The 17,771-nt window shown below is 45.4% G+C and overlaps 1 protein-coding gene across 6 annotated transcripts in view; it reads left to right on the top strand.

The window, feature by feature from the left end:
• Positions 1-17,771, top strand: part of LOC134547399 (sodium/potassium/calcium exchanger 3-like) — a 234,323-nt gene that overhangs the window by 72,117 nt on the left and 144,435 nt on the right. For all 6 annotated transcript variants that reach the window (XM_063391260.1, XM_063391258.1, XM_063391259.1 and 3 more), the window contains exons 3-6: positions 1,231-1,307; positions 9,250-9,324; positions 13,334-13,418; positions 15,245-15,348. In XM_063391260.1, the coding sequence (XP_063247330.1) occupies positions 1,231-1,307; positions 9,250-9,324; positions 13,334-13,418; positions 15,245-15,348 (341 nt within the window). The remainder of the gene's footprint in view (positions 1-1,230; positions 1,308-9,249; positions 9,325-13,333; positions 13,419-15,244; positions 15,349-17,771) is intronic.

The raw sequence follows: 17,771 nt of genomic DNA, 5'->3' as shown, positions 1-17,771 counted from the left end.
ATGGAAACACATAAGGGGTGGACCCGTGTTTTCTGAGGAACAGTCTGTGGTGCGAGAGAGACTCCTCTCTCCCTTGCTGAATTGAAGATTAGTTTGTTTTTGAGTGGTGATTGTTTAATCTAAAACCCAAGAGTTGGTCTTTGAAGAGTGATGGGTGGGGAGGTAGAAACTGGGAGAAGAAATGTTCTAAGAAGTTTTTATTTCTGTCTCTGTGTGTGTTTAAGAGTATTTCTGTCCCTGTTCTTATGTAATTAATAAAGTTTTGGTGGGTTTTTTTGTTTTCAAGATTTAAGCCTGCTCTGCTCTGTTCCTGATCACATCCCACAGGAGTTGTTAGAGAAAAAACATATATTCATGGGTGCACTAACATCTGGCCAGTGCTAACCCATGACACAGAGGCAGCAAAACCAGGACAGTGAGCCGTATTTTTTTGTCTATTCAATCTTCTGTGAAGTTGCTAATTAAGTTCCTATTGCTGGAGCTTTATTAATGCTAGAGAAGTGAAAGGCAGAAAGAACCTGCTAAAGATGTGAAAGGCAGTTTGATTTTTTCCAGCTGATGTCTGAATGTGTACAACTGACCATTAGCAGAAAGCTGTTGTTTCAAAATCTGGAATTACTGAGAAGCACTTGAATGCTAGAGCGTTGTCTTCACATTGGCTTTTTGGTTTATAACCTAAAGCCATTCCCGCAGCCTAACTAGCAGGCTATCCTTAAGAGCATTATACATCCAGAGCAATAACAAAACATCTGAGCAAATGGAGGGAATTTGTCTTTCAGTGACTTCCGACAGTGCATTTGCAGCAAAGGCTGAGAAGTATGTGGTGTGCTCCTCTCGATGGTTCTATGGATTGTTGGGCAGTGGGAACGGAGTCTCCAACCCCTCCAGGAGATATGGCACCTGCTCTGGACAGCTCTGACTGCTTCTCTTGAGGAAGGAGCCATGCTGTGCTGTGGGGGGGTGTCTGTCCCCCCTTGGGCATCTGTGGGTCACAGTGTGGTGCTGGCGACAGAAGGAAATGGCACAGTTAAACATTTGGGGAAGGTGATGCCCGAGGACATGGTACACTGAGCCACAGGGAAGTGAGGCAGTGCCTCTGGCAGGTGGCCAGGGTTGGGTTGGGCAGCCTCTCGCTTTGTTACTGGACAGCACGTCGGTGGGTGTGTCCTGACTGGTTAAGGAGCTGATTAAACATCTGTGCTTTCTTTCCCTTCTCCCCACTTTTTGCAGCTCTTCATGAATTCCCCAATGACATCTTCACAAATGAGGACAGGAGACATGGAGCAGTGGCCCTGCACGTCCTCTGTGTAAGTGTGACTTTGCCTTTCTTCTCCTGCTGGCATGGACAGGGTCCAGTGTGCTCCAGAGCTCTGACTGAAGTTCTTTTCCTTTGGTGCATTTTCATCTCCTGTATGGACTGTGACTTCAGGGATCTGATAGTTTTTTGTTCTTGGTATCTTCTGATTAAAAGGAGTCAATAATGGGAGGGTGGTTTAAACTCACTTCCTGTTTTCATTTGTTCTGTAGACACCGTAAGCATGTCAGGCCATAGGTAAGAGAAAGTTGTCTCTGAAAATGGGACAGTTCAGCTTCTTTAAGATGAAAGCTAAATGTCAGAGAGCTAAAAGACTCAAGAGTTCAGCAAGAAGTAATTCTGGAACACTCTGAAGTGCATGAGATAAAATAATTGACGTAGAAATATCCATGGGATTACATGGATTGGAAAGCTCGCTTTATCAGCTCTATGAGTTACGTTAGAGGCATTCTTAAGTGGCCAAGAAAATACCTGCACCTAATGAATGTTTTGAAGCTTTAAATAACTCTTAGTCAGCTTAAATGAACAGTCACGATTAGCTGTGAGAAGTGATTAATAATTTCTTTTTGAGTATAAATTAGATTGTATTGTGTATTTCAATGTGAGCCCTCTGTGTTTGGAATTTTTTTTTGGCTAAATAGCTGCAGAAATTCTTTGAGTAACGTTGCTATTGACCATGCCTGGCAAGTTCAAGAATCCCAAGTTTCCATGGGAACATTGAGCTTTGAAATGTTTTGGAAACTGAGCACTGGACCTGAGCTGGATTTTGTATCACCAACAAGAATACTCCTAAAAATTCATATAGGAATTTGATTCTGAATGCGTGGAATGTGCCTTTAACATGTAGCAAAATCGAGTCTGGATGACTGAACTGTCTACTTCAGAATAAAAACAAAAATCTGTTTTTAATGAGAAGTAGAAAAGCATTCACTGTCCCAGCAGAAATGTACTGTTTCTTCCCTGCTAGCAAACAGCAAGGCAGCTCCCTCAATCCGTCGTTGCTCCATTGTTTGCTGGGGGCGGTGGCAGTTTTGTGGACTTAGGAAAATTTACTTACTATTCTTTGCCTTGTGGTTCCTGACGTGCAGGACCTGGTTGGATTTAGCCTCTCTAGTACTGGGATAACTGGAGACAACGTCTTGTCAAAGAAAAAACAAGAAAGATAATAAAAAAGAAAAGATACTCAGAGAAAACAGAAAACTGTCAGCATTTAGCAACTTGGCTCTAGTCTGGGTTGGAAGGCATGCTCTCTGTACTGAGGTAGTGAACCTCCAGTTCTGTTTTTTACCTGCCAGAAATACAGTTACCAAATAAGTGATGAAATCAGAGCAGAAGCAGAAATGCGCTTTTTTTCAGAAAAGTGGATACAGACACTGACAAATTTCATTCTCTCTACTGAGATTTCTTAATGGGTTTGAGAAAATTGGATTGTGAAAGAGGCTCTGTAATGGTAGGGAGAACAATCAGTGTTGATTAGAGGTCATCACCATGCTTCTCATGTTAGTGACCTCCCCTTAAAGAGTTTCTATTCATTTCAGTAAAAATGTTGTTCTCTCTCCTCTGCCTCTTTGCTTGCACTTCCATGTTTATTTCTGAAAGACGTCAAGGCAAAGCTGGTTTACCAGAAGCCAGAGGAATGGGACAAAAGTTATTACTGGGACCTTGGGGAGTGCAGGAGGCTTCCCAGGGCATCTTCTCCCGCTTGTTTAATAAAAAGGGTAAAAAGACCCTGGCAAATCTTCACAGCGGGGCTGTGTGAATTACTAAACATGATGTGCTGCTTCACAAAGATGAAAGTTAATCCCTAAACGCTTGAAAAATCTAGGAAAAACTGGGCAGGTCAGCAATAATTTTAGGTCTGAATTGAAAATGCTTTGGTTTGAAGGAAAAGTGGGCCACTGAGGGCATATTACAGGTTGGAATTATGGTGTTTAATTTCTCCTGGATACTTTTCCAGAACTCAGCAGCTGACTGCTTCACAGCCATTCATTATTTTCATGTCCCCTATGAGAAGAGGCTGAACTGCTAACTCCCCACTAAGTCACTTGTTTGGGATGTTCAATTTGGAGGGGCCAAGGTCTGGATTTTAATTGTAGTTCTGTTCTTGCAGCCTGGGAACTCCCCAGCACCCAAGGGCTTCTTTTTGCAATCTTAACATTGATGATTGTAGAATCATAGACTGGGTTGGATTGGAAGGAACCTCACACAATATCCAGTTCTAACTTCCCTGTTATGGGCTGGGACACCTTCCACTATCCCAGGTTGCTCCAAGCCCCATCCAGCCTGGTCTTGGCCACTTCCAGGGATCCAGGTGTTGCCACAGCTTCTCTGGGCAACCTGTGTGTCCTGGTTTAGGACAAATTAGGAGAAAATCTCCACAACTCCCTCCCCCACCACCGGGTTCGGGAGGAATTTCCTCAGAGGAAAAGTGGAAAAAACTTGTTTATTAAGAAACAACAAAAAAACACTCCCCAACACAAGAAAAACAGTCTGAAATGACAACAAATGTTTTCACCAGTCCAAGAGAGGGTGAGCAGTCTCTGCTGGGGAGGGTGCCAGAGCTTCTCTCAGGTGCAGACTCCAGGGGTTTTTCCCTTGACGTTCCTGAATCAGGGCCCAAAGCAGGTCCGATGTCTTCAGGGAAGGGGAGGAAGGAAAGAAGGGGAAAAACAAAAGCAGAAAAATGGCAAAAAGCAAGCAAAAAAAGCAGAAAGCAAGAGAGCAAAGCCAGCAAAGTGAGCCTAAGCTAGCAGCAAGCAAGCCAAAAGCAAGCAGCCGGGGGAGGGGCTTGGCTATAGACAAAACAAACTGAGAACATGGGAACAGAAACACACGATTTGGGATACAAAGCATGAAAATGTCCTGTCACCCCAGGACACTGTGCTAGGGCCTTAGCACCCTCACAGTGAAGAATTTCTTCCTAATATCCAATCTACCTTTCCCTCTGTCAGTGTAAGGCCATTCCCCCTTGTCCTGTCTCTCCAAGCCCTTGTTAACATCCCTCTCCAGCTCTCCTGCAGTCCCTTTGGGTACTGGAAAGCTATGTAGTTGCTCTCTTAGCCTTTTCCTGGTTTTCAGTTTGTTCCAGCTCATGTCCCCATGCAGACCTTCAGCCCTGCCATGCTCAGGAGCACTGGCACTAGTTACCCCCTCGAGACAGGAGGGAAATGGCTTTGCTGAGAAATTTCTAAGGTTTTGTTTGGAAGCTGAGAATAGGGGTTTGGGTCTCTGTGTTACCCCGGTGTTTTTGACAGCACAGTGTTGCTTCCCCTTTTCCCAGCTTCCTCCAGCAGATCTGGAGTGCAGTACCAGGATATGTTGCATTGCCAGCATGAGGGTCAGAGCTGGGCCCTCCACACTGAGCAGGGTGGAGGAGCAGTGTCTGTCCTCAGCCATCCCTCCTGCTCCTGGCTTGTCACTGCTTCCTGTAGCCATGGGAACAGGAGCTCTGACAGGCACCTGCCTCCCTCCTTTGAGGCACTCGGGAAATGTAGGTCATCCCAGATGGGTGTTGTCTCTATCTATTTCTGCATCGGGTCAATACTCAGACACATCTCATTTCTGCAGCACAGAGCTGTCTCCTTAGAGGGGTGATTTCTCTGGTGCCCTGGCCATCTGTGCTGGTATTGAGGGAACACTGCTGGGCACATCACGGTACACAAGCTGCTGGCCAGAGTCAATCCAAGCTCTGTGGCTTCCTGCTTTGGTTGGAGTTTTTTAATTTCCCTCCAACGATGGAGTTTTAAGTGGGTTTATAGTGCAGTCACAGTTGAAGAAAGCCCTGTGCTTGGTTAACATGGTTTCAGGGGTGGCCCCTTCCTAGTCCTGCCCTCCAGGGCTAGGGTCTGTGGGGCAGTAGCAGGGACTGTCACCTGGGCCTTTCCCAGCTCCCTGGGAAGAAGGCAGGGCTGTACGGATTCTTACTCCTACAGCATTATGCTCTCTTGTGAAAAGCTTCTTTAGCTCAGTGAAGTGAGTTTTAGTTTGAGTATGAAGACTGTCATGGGAAGCTCAAAGGACTGCTGGACAAACGTGAAAAATGACCATTTCTGTCCTGTGCAGTGGAACAGGTATTTTGAGTAAGATACTTGATGCAGAGATTGCATGTTTGTTTGTTAGAATCGTCATTTTCAAATCAGTCCTGATGTGGTACTTAATCTAGCATTTATAATCCTTTTATACAGGGCCATTGCATTTCCCTGATTTTTTAATGTCCTTTGGTGGAGGAGGAGTGAGTGTGTTTTTTTAAGTGTGTTGCCTGACTAAAGACTCCTGTATCATCACTTGGACCTGAATACAAATGAGTGAGGCTGGGGCTGAGGCTTATTTTGTGTATTGAGTCCTCTGCATTGTGCTCTGCTACCATTGCATGGGCCATGTTCTGTGTCCCCCAACCACTTCCTCAATTCCCAGTGGCAGTTCAGGTGGAACAGGCTTTAGTCTGTGCTGCCCTGCTCCTTTCCAGACCTGCTGCTCCGATGGTGCCTGCAAAGACAGGGGGCCATGTGCTGAAGGAAAAATCCGTGGGACTCCTTGGTGGAATCTCTGGATGACTTAGATGGAAGATGATACCACCTCATCATGCTGAGTGTCTGTTGGCCATCTCCTCATGGGACATGCCATGCAGACTGGCCTCCCTAATGATCCTGCCTTCCTCCATCTTGCACAAGCAAGCCCCCACTGATCCCTGGTCTCTTTCCAAGTCTGGCTTCATATTAAATTAAATGTTTTGCTTGTGTTCCTGCTGGCCCAAACTCTAAACATTGCTTTGCTTTGTTTGTTTAAAAAGTGATTTAGTCTGTGAGCAAGGCTGGGGTTTAGCCAGATACTCCTTTGATTCTGACACTTTACTGCACCCAAGCCACTTGAATGAACTTAGGAAAGACTCACAGCCAAAACCAGATTTGTGACAGCGGCAAGGTCATTAAAGTAAATGCTGGCATGTACAGGTCGTGTGGGCTCAGCTTCGTCAGTGCTGTCAGCCTGGTGCTAGCACTCATCCCGAGGAGTGCAGCAGGTTTGGCTCTGTAATTCCAGCTCCTGCAGCAGGGGGTCAGTACCCAATCCTGGGCAGGATGAGCAAGAGCTTGGGGGGCCAGTTCCTTCACATTTATTTTTCCATTCCTTACTCATTTCAGTGCCCTTTTTGCCTTTTGTCTTGTACCTGATCCTACTAATGAGAAAGCAAAGAAAATTCCTTTGTCACACTTGAAGGTTGTTGTTGTCCCCTCTAAAAACCTGGACACCATTTTAATACTGGGACATGGAGATGCTTTGGCAGTCTTGCATGCACTGGAAGCAACATAAACCCTCCCTCCCCTGGGATCATTTGTGTGTATAAAAATCCAGAAAAAGAATTTTCTAAACTGAAAAACTGGTGGGTGCCTTGCACCTGGTGCCTCTGGTGAGCCCTGCAGACCTCAGCATCACCTGAGGACACCTACAGACAGCGCGGTGCATGTGTGCCAAGTGTGAGGGCATCTGGAGTGTGCTGCTTGGGCTCTGGGTCATGGGCTGCTGTGGTGGCTGCCTCCCCTTGGCCCTCCACTCCTTTGGCTGCCTTGGAGGGGATGCAGGAAGCCCAGCAGCCACATAGAGCCCTGCGCTTCATGGGCGTGGATTGAGTCAAAAGGAGAGGACATGCTCGCTTTACAGGGATGATGCTGATGGACAGATTGGCATTCTTGAAAGGCATTACTGTGTGTTTGGGCAGGACAGCGAGGGCATGACCCGCTGCAAATTAATATGATTAGCAGATCAAAACTGCAGGCTGAAGTTAGGCACCCGCTATCTGTTGTATTTCAATGGAGGTTGGCCACCGCTCTCTGGAGCCCTTTCTGATCCTTGTTCCTATGATGTACAATCCCTGTGAACCATTTTATTCCATTATCTCTGTTCGTACAGTTGGTATTGTGTCAGCAGCTGGTGCTCCCTTTGCAAGATCAGGTTTTTTGCTGCACCCAACAGAGTTGGAGATAAGGAATTTTGCTTACTCTTGTGGTCCTCAGGGCTGTTTTGCAGTGTAAGATTTTCAAAAAGCCTAAGTTAGTCATGTTTATGAGGAGGGACAAAGAAGCACAGAAACTGTCCAGATGACATTCAAGTGCCAATTGTGTCCAGATTGTGTCAAATTTGTTACAATGATATTCCCATCACTAATCTTGAAAAAGAATAGACTTGAATGATTTTTGAGCTAAAAAAGTTTTCATGTCTGAGATGTACAGTAATTACTGGCTTTTTGCAGCAAAGTTGTAGTTCTGGCAAATTAGAATCTGTGTTTTTGATGGGGTTGGGTGATTTAAATCTGTTCCTGGAAAATCAGAATGAACAAAAACCTGGATGCAGGGGGAACCTGGAAACCTGGATGCAGGGGGAAATGGGCAGCTGAATAGCCGAGTCAATATGATTTCACCAGAAGCCGTTTATTGTTTACAATACAATCCAAATTATAGATTCTAAGGCTATGGCCCACGGGGACACACATCTCTTGGTTGGTTAAGTCGCTTGTCCAAGAGGCAGGCACATCTCCTTCAGGGCATTAATTGGTCAAGTGTCCATCATCACATTGTGCCTCCTGTATCTAGGGTTTACATTCTTTGTAGACAGTTTCTCATACTCTCTGTTCTTATTTTGATCCTGTTGTTTTCTCAGTAACCTTGATGAATTCCTGAGAGCTCTGGAAAACAAGACTGCAGGTGTCTTGTTATCTACAAGCATTTTGGCTGGTACACAGAATGGCCTAAGTTGTGCAGGTACATTGCTACACCTGGAGGCCAGTTTTATTGCTGCTTTCTCTCCAGAAAAAAATACTTCAGTCTACTCCCATCACCTGAGCTTCTGCAGGACTTAAACAACAAGCAACGCCAGACAATCTGTTGGTGATGTGCTTGGAACTGTGGTTCTCTAGGATTAATACACTGTTTTTCTACAAGTATTGGCCACTTCTCTGAGCTGTAGTTAGTCTCTGGAGCTGCACTGCTTCTAGAAGTAACCCTGTGCTTGTGCTTGGCAGGTGTCACTAAAAAGGTGGATCTGTCTTTAAACCTTGCAGCAAGTCTTGAATGTGTCTGTGACAGAAAACCAGAGTGGGCTGGGAGGTAAACTCAGCCTGACTGTGCTCTGCTGGTACCTGGCATGCTTTTCACCTGTTTTTTCCCTATGCCAATGGGCATTTTCCCATCCAGTGGCAGTCTTTGTGTTGAGATGGGGAATGAGCTCCTTCCCTGTGAGCAGGATGGGACAGGTTGCCCTCCAGGCTTTTGCTGCATGAATGTCAGCCAAACTGTGTCCTTTGCCTCTTGGGGTAGAGATCAGGCCCCAGCAAATTCTGTTTAATAGTACAGAAACCCAGATTAAAGGCTTCTTGTATGAAATTGAAGAGCTGATTGGCTTGGTGTCCTTTCGAGTCCTGTATTCCCCCTTGGTTTCATTTGTTCCTATGTGAAGTTCAGCAAGATTTACCACTGCAACCCAGGTGGGACATGGCAGGGTGCTTCTGTCCAGGAAAACAAGATCCTTTCCCCCTTTTCAGAACACCAGATTTCAAAAATTACTCCTCGGGGGTTTAGATTTTCACAGAACACAGTGATTAAATAACCTTGCACTGCACCGTGGGGGAAAAAAGGAAGGCAAAAATACTTCAGTGTGGCTTAGCAATGTCCAGAAAATTAAAAAAAAAAGGGGGCAAAAAAAGCAAAAGCAGTCTTTACAGTGAAGATAAAATGTTGGCAGCTTTTGATAGTTTATAAGAACTTCTGGATAAATGCTCCACCATCTTTCAATTAAATCCCACACACCTCTATGAATGATTCTTGCAAGAGCATTTTATTTTCTGGAAAAGTCTATACCAAATCAAACCTGAGATGCGTTGGGAAGCTGCCATTCAGTTCTGTGTGACAGTCTCCAGACTCAGCCTTTTCTCTTCTCCATTGCAGGCTGTGTACATGTTCTACGCGTTGGCAATTGTCTGCGATGACTTCTTTGTCCCTTCGCTGGAAAAGATCTGTGAAGTAAGTGTTAGATGTTCCTTCCCCATGTGCTGCTTTCACAGCAGTTCTGGAGAGCCTTGGGCTGTGGTGATGATGCATTTACCGTTGTCCTGCAGTGTTGGCTGTGCTGCTTGTCTTGTTACTCAACATGACGTGTGCGCGTTGACTGAGCTCAGTGTTCTTCCTTGCAGGACAGGCTCTCAAGGTGCTCCAGGCATTCACATTGTGGTCCTTGCTGTTGCCTCTCATTTGCGTGTTTCTGCAGAAACACGAGGCCCTAGTCTTAGCTGACACAAATTAAAATCTCTGGTGATTTACTCCAGTAGAAATCGCGGATCTTGTGTCCTGCCCCCACAGTCATGACTGTCGTACCTTGTGTTGTGTGGGTGTAAGTCGTAAAGCAGCAGGGACACCTAGGTCAGCTGTAAAGAAACTTGTGAATGCTTCCAGCAATTGCAAGGGACTCTGTTTCTCCTTGGTAAGGTTGGGATGCCTAAATTTTAGAAGACAAGGAGTACATTTTGGCCTAAATCAGCTCAGACAGCCACAGACTGAACACAGACCCGAAGTTACTGCGAGTTGTATCTGCTGTTAGTTCCAGGCAGTGAAATCTTTGTGTGTGGAGAATATGGTTGGTTTTGCAAGTGGAAGGTCTGTGTCATTTATAGAAGATGGCTACCCATGTGCCTGTGAACAAATGTCACCGGTCAGGGCATGGGCTGTGCTGGCCCTAGGAGACGTGTGGAAGTTGGCAGGACAAGTCATGTGTGCTGACAGCACTGATGGAGGCTGTCTCTAACCTGATAGTTGAAGTTCACCACCCTGCTGTTCAGGCCGCCTTTGCATCATCAAGGAAAAAAGCCCCCAGGAAAGTCCACTAGTTGGTGCTTAAGTATATAGAGGTAACTGAAAGGTAACAACACAAGGGAGGAGCTTCTGTCCTGCAAAGTTGCTGCATCCTCTGGGGCTGAATCTGGGGAACCCCACTGCAAGATTCAGGAGAGGCAATATTGGTGTGGACATGGGGATAGGAAATGCTAGGGATTGTAAATATGCTGAGTTGTTTGACCTCCCCTCTCCCAGGCAAGTGAACCTCACTGGGAAATGTGGCTCTAGAAGCTGGTTCAGGTGTCTGTGGATGAACAAAACCTGAGCTGAGTGAGCAGTGTCCAGGACAGGCTTGTATTTTGGGGTGCTGTCAGTATGTTCAAGGTCAAGCCAGCCATCCAGAGGGACACAGAGAGACAGGATATGAAGGGAGATTGTTATTTCTCTTGGCTAAGCCCTTGTTAAATACCACCCATGAGTATGTTTTGGTTGAGTCTCACTCATGGTCCAAAGACCTGAGCTGGGTCTGTGGAGCACTGGCTCTTGTTGCCGTTCTGCCAAGAGCTCTGAGTGGCTGTGGACAAGGTTCATTGCTTCCCTGCACCTCTGTTTCCAGCACTGCTCAGTAGAAAAGTTGATCCTTGACTATGTTTACAAATGACAGTAGGAAACACTGCGCATGGTGTTACCAGTTTCTAACTTCACTGGTGGTAAACTTCATTGTCACAAGCAAGGGGCTCTTTTATAGTCATTAACTCTCTGCACATGCAGGATCTATGTGTCTCCACCTGCCCCAGAAGCTGGTCAAACAAGTGCCAGCCCTTCAGTGCCATTTGTTTTTCTGACAAATTCTCAGATGTACTTGTACTGAGTCTAAAAGGCAAACACCCTCCCTGTGTGATTTACTGCAGTGTTTGCAAGACCCTGGGCTCTAGAAGGCAGTTTTCACTTGCTTAGGTCTTTGCTTTTTTGGTTATTTGTTGTCTTCTCAATGGTACACAAAAATTTCTCATGTGCCTTAGTGGTTCTGAACCATTCTGTTATCTAGCACCACCAATAAGATGAAGATAACAATTTTTATTCAACTATGTGTAAAAGAGAAGGCTTAGCAACTAAACACCAGATCTGGAGTACTTGTATTGAGAAGTTACTGTCCAGGAGTAAGGTGCTGTGGCATTAGGGATTATCAAAAAGGGTCATATAAATGGATCAGACTTTAACTGTTCTATTGCTCCTGCTTGATTCTCTCCCAGAAAGATCTTTTCTCACCCCATAGCTGATTGGAGACATTCAAATATTCTTATGTATTATATGCACGAAGAATTCAGGCCTTCTGCCTGAAGGTTTTTTTGAAGATCTTAAAGATCTACCAGTAGTTGTTCTACATCTTCTCAAAGTTTAGATGCTCTAATTCTAAAACAAATGTCATTTTTCTGGCTTAGCTCAATCTAGTTTGGGAAGCAGTTGTTGAACCAACAAGCCATTTCTGCTCCCAAATGTGTGTTGACATGAGAATTTACTCCAGAACACTCGCTGTGTGTTAGTGTTCAGATGTAGTTACAACAAAACTCTAATTTTCATTTGTTTTCTTTTTTTTCTTTACTGCTTTAGAAAACGAATCGCCTTATTGCTTATCAAGTGCAGCAATTGCACTTGCCTGGCTGCTCCATTCCTGGTGCTACAGAGCATTTACACCATGTCAGTGGCAAACATTTGTCTGCAAATACATTTTTGCTACCTACATGGTGCTGTTTTCTGCTCTGTTGTATCAGTTTAATCATCATGTGTATTTCAGTGAATTCTCTAGAAACTGTCCTGGAGGGCACATACTGTAGCTTTGAATTAAACCAACCCCTCAGGAAGTCAGCACAGCTGGTTTCCTTGGCTGGTGGCTTTGCTTTCAAGAGGCACCGTGAGTTCCAGCAGCTGTTGTAGGATGGCTGTCTCCATAGTTTCATAGAGCATCCTGCAGAAGAACCTGGCCTTTGGGGATCTGCTTCTGGTCCTGTGAACTTCTCTCACAATAGTTTTAATCCTGTTTAAAATAATTTTCCATAAAGCTGTGTTTTATCAGGTTCCACAAGCTTTATAGCACTACAACAATGCTGTGATGATCTGCTTCAAAGGTGTTCCTGGTGAGGGCACATACTATCCTTTTCCCTTGTCCCCGTAACTTATGTACAAACGGTTCTTACCTACGTATGGGTAGTGGGTAGAGTTACCCTCCCTTAGGGGCCACGAATATCTGTTTAAGAATCTTCAGAAAAGGCTGCTGTGAGGATTTCTGCTCTCTTGTCTCTGTGCAAAGGTATTTTGGCAAGGATCAAGCAGCAGAGGAGCCCGGCAGTGCTGCAGGGGAACAGGGACAGAGGGAGGTTTCCTGTGTCCTGCCAAGCTGGGGGGCTGCCTCAAAAGAGACACTTCCAGGGACACTTCCCACCACCCTGGGCTGCCTTCCCCATACTCCTGGCTGCCTTGCTCCCACAGTGGCAGCTGGTGCCTTGGTGTAGTAACAACTTGGGATGGTGGCCATACGGCAGGAGCTGGTTGTTGCTCCTCTTCAACAGGGGAACGTGCCTTGTGGCATCTGCTGAGCAGCAACTGGTGCAGATGGAGCAGTGGGAGTGCAGACAACATGAAGTGTGTAATGAACCAAGAAAATCTTTGGAAGCAGCATATGCTGATGACGTTTTCGTAGAACAATGAGTCCTTTCCCTTCCAGAAGCCCGTTTTTCAGACAGTCTCTGGGTACTGCTGAGAGACAGGTACAGGAGGGAAGTGATGTAGTCTGGGAGGAAGGGGATAAGGAGAGGGTAAACCAAGGCATAAGTCGTACCAGGGAAGGTGGCTGGAGGTTAACCAAGCCTGAGCCCCAGCCCTGCCCTTTACAGGCCACAGTGGAAGAGATAAGGTGTATATTGCTGGGGTCGTGGAGCAGACAGACCTGTGAGTGGTGAAGCTGCCTTCCTGTTGGCTGGACTGCTGACCTTTCCCTCCTGTCTATAAGTGTCACTGCCGTAACCTGCCCTCTGCCAGGTGAAGCTGACTTCAGTAGCCAGTGCCTGTGGTGACTTTTCCTCTCTACTTAACCTTTGTGTACATGAAACTTAACGAGTACCCGCACTCAGCAGGCAGTTTAGCATTGGAAGTGGAATTCCTTCAGCTGCTTAGTGTGGTAATCACTGACTGTGTTTCTCTGCAGCGCTTGCATCTCAGCGAAGATGTGGCTGGGGCAACTTTCATGGCAGCAGGAAGCTCTGCTCCTGAGCTGTTCACGTCTGTCATAGGTAAGAAGCCTGCTGCTGCTTCCCAAAACCTGCACATTTCCTGACTATTTTCAGAGCTGAAATGGGATTGCTGCCTGCCTGCAAGGTTTGTTATAATCCCTCTTGGGCACACATGGCACTGACTATGGGGAGTCCTTGCCAGGTGAAGTGACTCTGGGAGAGTCATTATCTCACAGCAGGGCCCGGATGTGACCCTGCCAAGCTAGGACCAGCGGGCACTTCACCATAGCTGCCCATTAGCCAGGCTGCACCTACAGCCTTATCCTCTCCTGTCCACTTTGCTACCCCATCTGCCACGCCATCTCCAGGGCACAGTGGGGAAGGAGTTCCCCCAGTCTCTCTGGTTGGTACCCTGATACATTGTTCATGTCCTCAGTGGCAGGTTCTCTGCCATCACTTCCCCTCTGGGGAGTCTTCCAACACCACTTTTCCCTGGAAAAGCCAGAATGGGAAGGAGAGGAGGATTTGAAATGCTTTCTCACAGCAACAGGTTGATCAGAACATCATACTTCCAAAGCAGCTCTTCACTTATGGGAAGTGTGATGAAGGGATTCAGCTATCCTTAAGTGTGCAAAACCCAGGAAACTCTCGTGGTGCCCCCACAGCCATGATGGAGGGGCACTGCAAGCAGTGTTACAGAGTGATGCTCTGCCTAAGCACAAGGGTGAAGTGTTCCTGCAGTCTGACTCACCCACCCCTCCACTGGAGGGGATCATCAGGGCAGCAGCTGGGAGGACTGGGACAGATTCTCCATCACCAAACAGAATTAGTTCTCAGCTCAGATACTTTCTCTAGGAGACACTTGTCTTTCAGTTACAACTGCCAGATGCAGAGCACGAGCTAATTAACACAAAGCTGTGTGCTCTGCAGAGAGGTGTGATTACACAAGCAAAGCCTTATCATTTGGGAACTTAAATTGGACCAAGTTGAGATTGTCCTTCAGTTAAGGGTAATGCAGTATGAAGGTGAAAATAAAACCAGATTCCTTCAGGTGACTCTAGAGAAGCTCTCATTGTCATCAGATCGTTTTCCTCCTGTGGTATAACCCACCAGGTGCCATGTGTCACTTGGCAGGTGAGCGCTTCTGTGTTTCTGAGAAAAGGAAGAAGTTGGAAAAAATACATAAACTGCACTGGCCAGATAAATAGTGTTGGAACCTTAAAAGCAAGTGGTGAATTTTAACACACTGACAGCTAGCAGGAGATGGAGTGTTATTTTTACGCTGGCTTCCTAAGGAAAGGATTTTGTGCAGCACCGTGATGCATGTGTCTGTCAGTTCATCTCCCTCACCATTAACCTCATTGGCCAATTTTAACCAAATTTGACAGAAGAGCTCTGAAAAAAGCTTGTAACATAGCCCCATAACTCATCCTGAGAGACATCACTTGGCCTGTGAGTTGCTGTGGCCAGACAGCTCTGAATCATCTCTGTCTCTGAAGCTTCATCCCTACTAAAGCCACTTGGGATGGGGATATGGGAAGGAGCAGAGTTCTGGTCAGGGAATATCTTATGAGAGACAGTTTCATGTGGATTTGTGTCTCACCAGCTGCTCTCATGAGCTTGCAGTGTTTTATGCTGTGTATTGCCATAATGTTGGGTCACAAGACCAGGAAGTTAATAACTTGGATGTGTCTGAGGTGCTCAGATAATCCATCCAGGTCCCCTCAGAAAGCAACTCTCTGCAGTTTGTGCTATTAAATATGAGAAGAAGTGGCAGAATTAATACCTGCCTTTAGATTCATTAATGGGATGTGAGGTCTACAATTTTATGTGGAAAAAGTCAGGTCTTTCCCATTTACAGAGCTTCTCTTGAACTTGTTTTTCAGGTGTTTTTATCACAAAAGGAGATGTAGGCGTTGGAACCATCGTGGGCTCGGCTGTATTCAACATCCTCTGTATTATTGGTGTGTGTGGGCTTTTTGCAGGACAGGTAAGAGCATTAAATGATTCCTTACAATTTTTGCTTCACCCTGTGCCTTGGCTGTACTGCAAAATCAGATGCCAGGTTCACAACCTTGCCACAAATTTCTCTGGCTTTGTTGTTTTTAATAGGGCCCTGTGCTGTTCCTCTTGCATTTTTGAAATGAAAAACAGCAGCAAATGTCAGCTTGGGCATTTTGAGCTGTCCAAGGTGTGTGAGTGGGCAGAGGAATAAATGTTGGTTGTTTGCTCCTAGTGTAGTTTGTGACTGTTCTCCAGTGTGTCAAAGTGCTCGTGACAACACAAGCTATTCATCTGAAATTAAAGTAATTAAGTTGTGAAATCTGAGCTGCTGTCTGAATTGCAGACATGATTGACTGTATAATTAAACACTTGAATCTGCACTTACCTTTGCACTTCCCAACATGCCAGATTTTTTTACAATCTCATAAATGTTGTTTGACATGTTACTATGCAGACTTATTTGTAAAGAGGAGAAGCAGGGTCATGTTACCAGTACATGGCAATGGAATAAGAACTGAGGAGAAGAGACCTTGGTTAGTATGGGAAAGCATGCAGAGAGATAGGGTTTTCCTTGTGATCCAGTTCTGTTTTCATTGGCAGTGAACTTCTACAAGCTGAAGGTGAACAGTTTTAGTGTGAGGAGGCCTCAGGATAAAGTCACAGCAGTACCTTTTAACCACCCATGTGTCCTGATTTGCATGGAACATGCAGCTGGCAGCTACAAGTGCTCGATGTGTCAGTGGTTCTGCTGTAACTCTTACTGTGAAAACGCAGTTAATTGAGGTAAATTTTTAATGACCAAAGCCCAGAGATGTTCTCCTGTCATCAACAGGACTTCCTTCTCAGGCTGGTTTTTTTTATTCAAATGATGATGCTTAACTGTCTAGCAGTTAATAATGGTTGAGGAGCCAGTTCTGATTTTTCGTCTCCACAGTACTGATTGCATGCCTCAAACCTGCTTTAAAAATAGCTACAAAACCTACAGCTACAAAATAGCTACAGCTTTCTGTGGAAAAGGCCAGCTAGAGTTTGGGGCTTGACAGAGAATATCAGTCTTATCGAGAGGCCTTTTATAGGTGAGAGATTGTTGTTTCAGAAGGATAAGTCACAGCCAAAATGCTCTTGTAAATGTCTTCAGCCATCTTCAGCCTTCCAGCTGTAGTAGCTTTCAGAAGTTCAAGTCATCTTATGCATGGTCTGTGAGTCTCTGTTAAGCCAAGACTTGAGATTTTGACTGCTTTGCCCCATCTTTGTTTTTCTTGAGACTCTGCTGGTAATTTGTGTATGGTTTTGTCAAATCACATAAACTCACTTTGCTGCAGTCTAACCCTCAGAGGGTGGGTGAGCACTGAAATGATTGACATCACCATGTGGAACTGTGATTTTAGTGAGCAGATAAGAAATTTCAGTGGGAATAATTCCAATACTTGAGATAAAACTCTGGATCAGTTTATGCTTTTCATTGTTTCCCACTCTCAGCCTTTCACCAAAGAGTCATTCCCTTTTAGTGGTGATTCATAATTTGTTTTGTGTTAATATGAATACGAATTTGGCTTTATTGCAACAGTGTCTCTACAGAGGCACTAACATAGGTGGTAAATTTGGTTGTTGGTGAGACTTCTGCTGGGGACCTGGATCTCAGTAGTGAGTTGCCAGGTGAACCTGAGGGATTGTTGTTGGTCAAAGCTGCTTGCTGTGCTCTGAGGTTTTTTCTTTGTGTTCAGACCTATGGATTGAGCAGCTAGATCCCTCAGATTTTCAGATGTATTGCCCATGGGCTGGGAAATCCCAAAGGTCAGACCTGCAGGGCCTTCTGCTTCATTTCCAGCAGCACTTTTAGACATCCTTCTTTTGGTTTAGTGGTTTTTTGGATTTTTTTTTTTAGACTGGTAAACACTTGAACAGTAAAACTGTCCAGCTCTCTCCAGGATATGTTTTATTTAAAATTAGGTCGTAGTTTGTATGTGCTGTGTTGCATGTATTGTTCTTTGGCTTAAGAAAAGACTGGGTTTGGTTATGTGCACTGTGTTTAGAAAAAGAAAGAAATGCACAGCCCCAAAAAGCTGGTATGCATTTGCTTGAGCACCAGCCCTAATTGTTTCTTCTTCCAAGCCTTTACTGGCTGTATGTGCACACTTCAGGATAAATCAGAATAAGCATCGCACTGCTGGAACAGAAGGGGAGCATGCCCATGCCTCTGTGCAACACTGCACACCTAAAAAAGGCATTGAAAGAGCATTGTGAGGGTTGAAAGTCAAACACTGAAAAGTTAGAAAATAAGGGTTCCCTGTGCACCCTTAATTTGCCCCCCTGGTGCCTGTGCATTATTATCCAGGCTTTAATTACGAGGTCCCTTGCTGGGTTCTCCATGGGCTCCCTGCCTCCCTCTGCACACAGAATGGACTTTGC

Source organism: Prinia subflava, chromosome 2 (assembly GCF_021018805.1).
Source record: "Prinia subflava isolate CZ2003 ecotype Zambia chromosome 2, Cam_Psub_1.2, whole genome shotgun sequence".
Classification (NCBI taxonomy): domain Eukaryota; kingdom Metazoa; phylum Chordata; class Aves; order Passeriformes; family Cisticolidae; genus Prinia; species Prinia subflava.
This window is presented reverse-complemented; position numbering and strand designations above follow the sequence as displayed.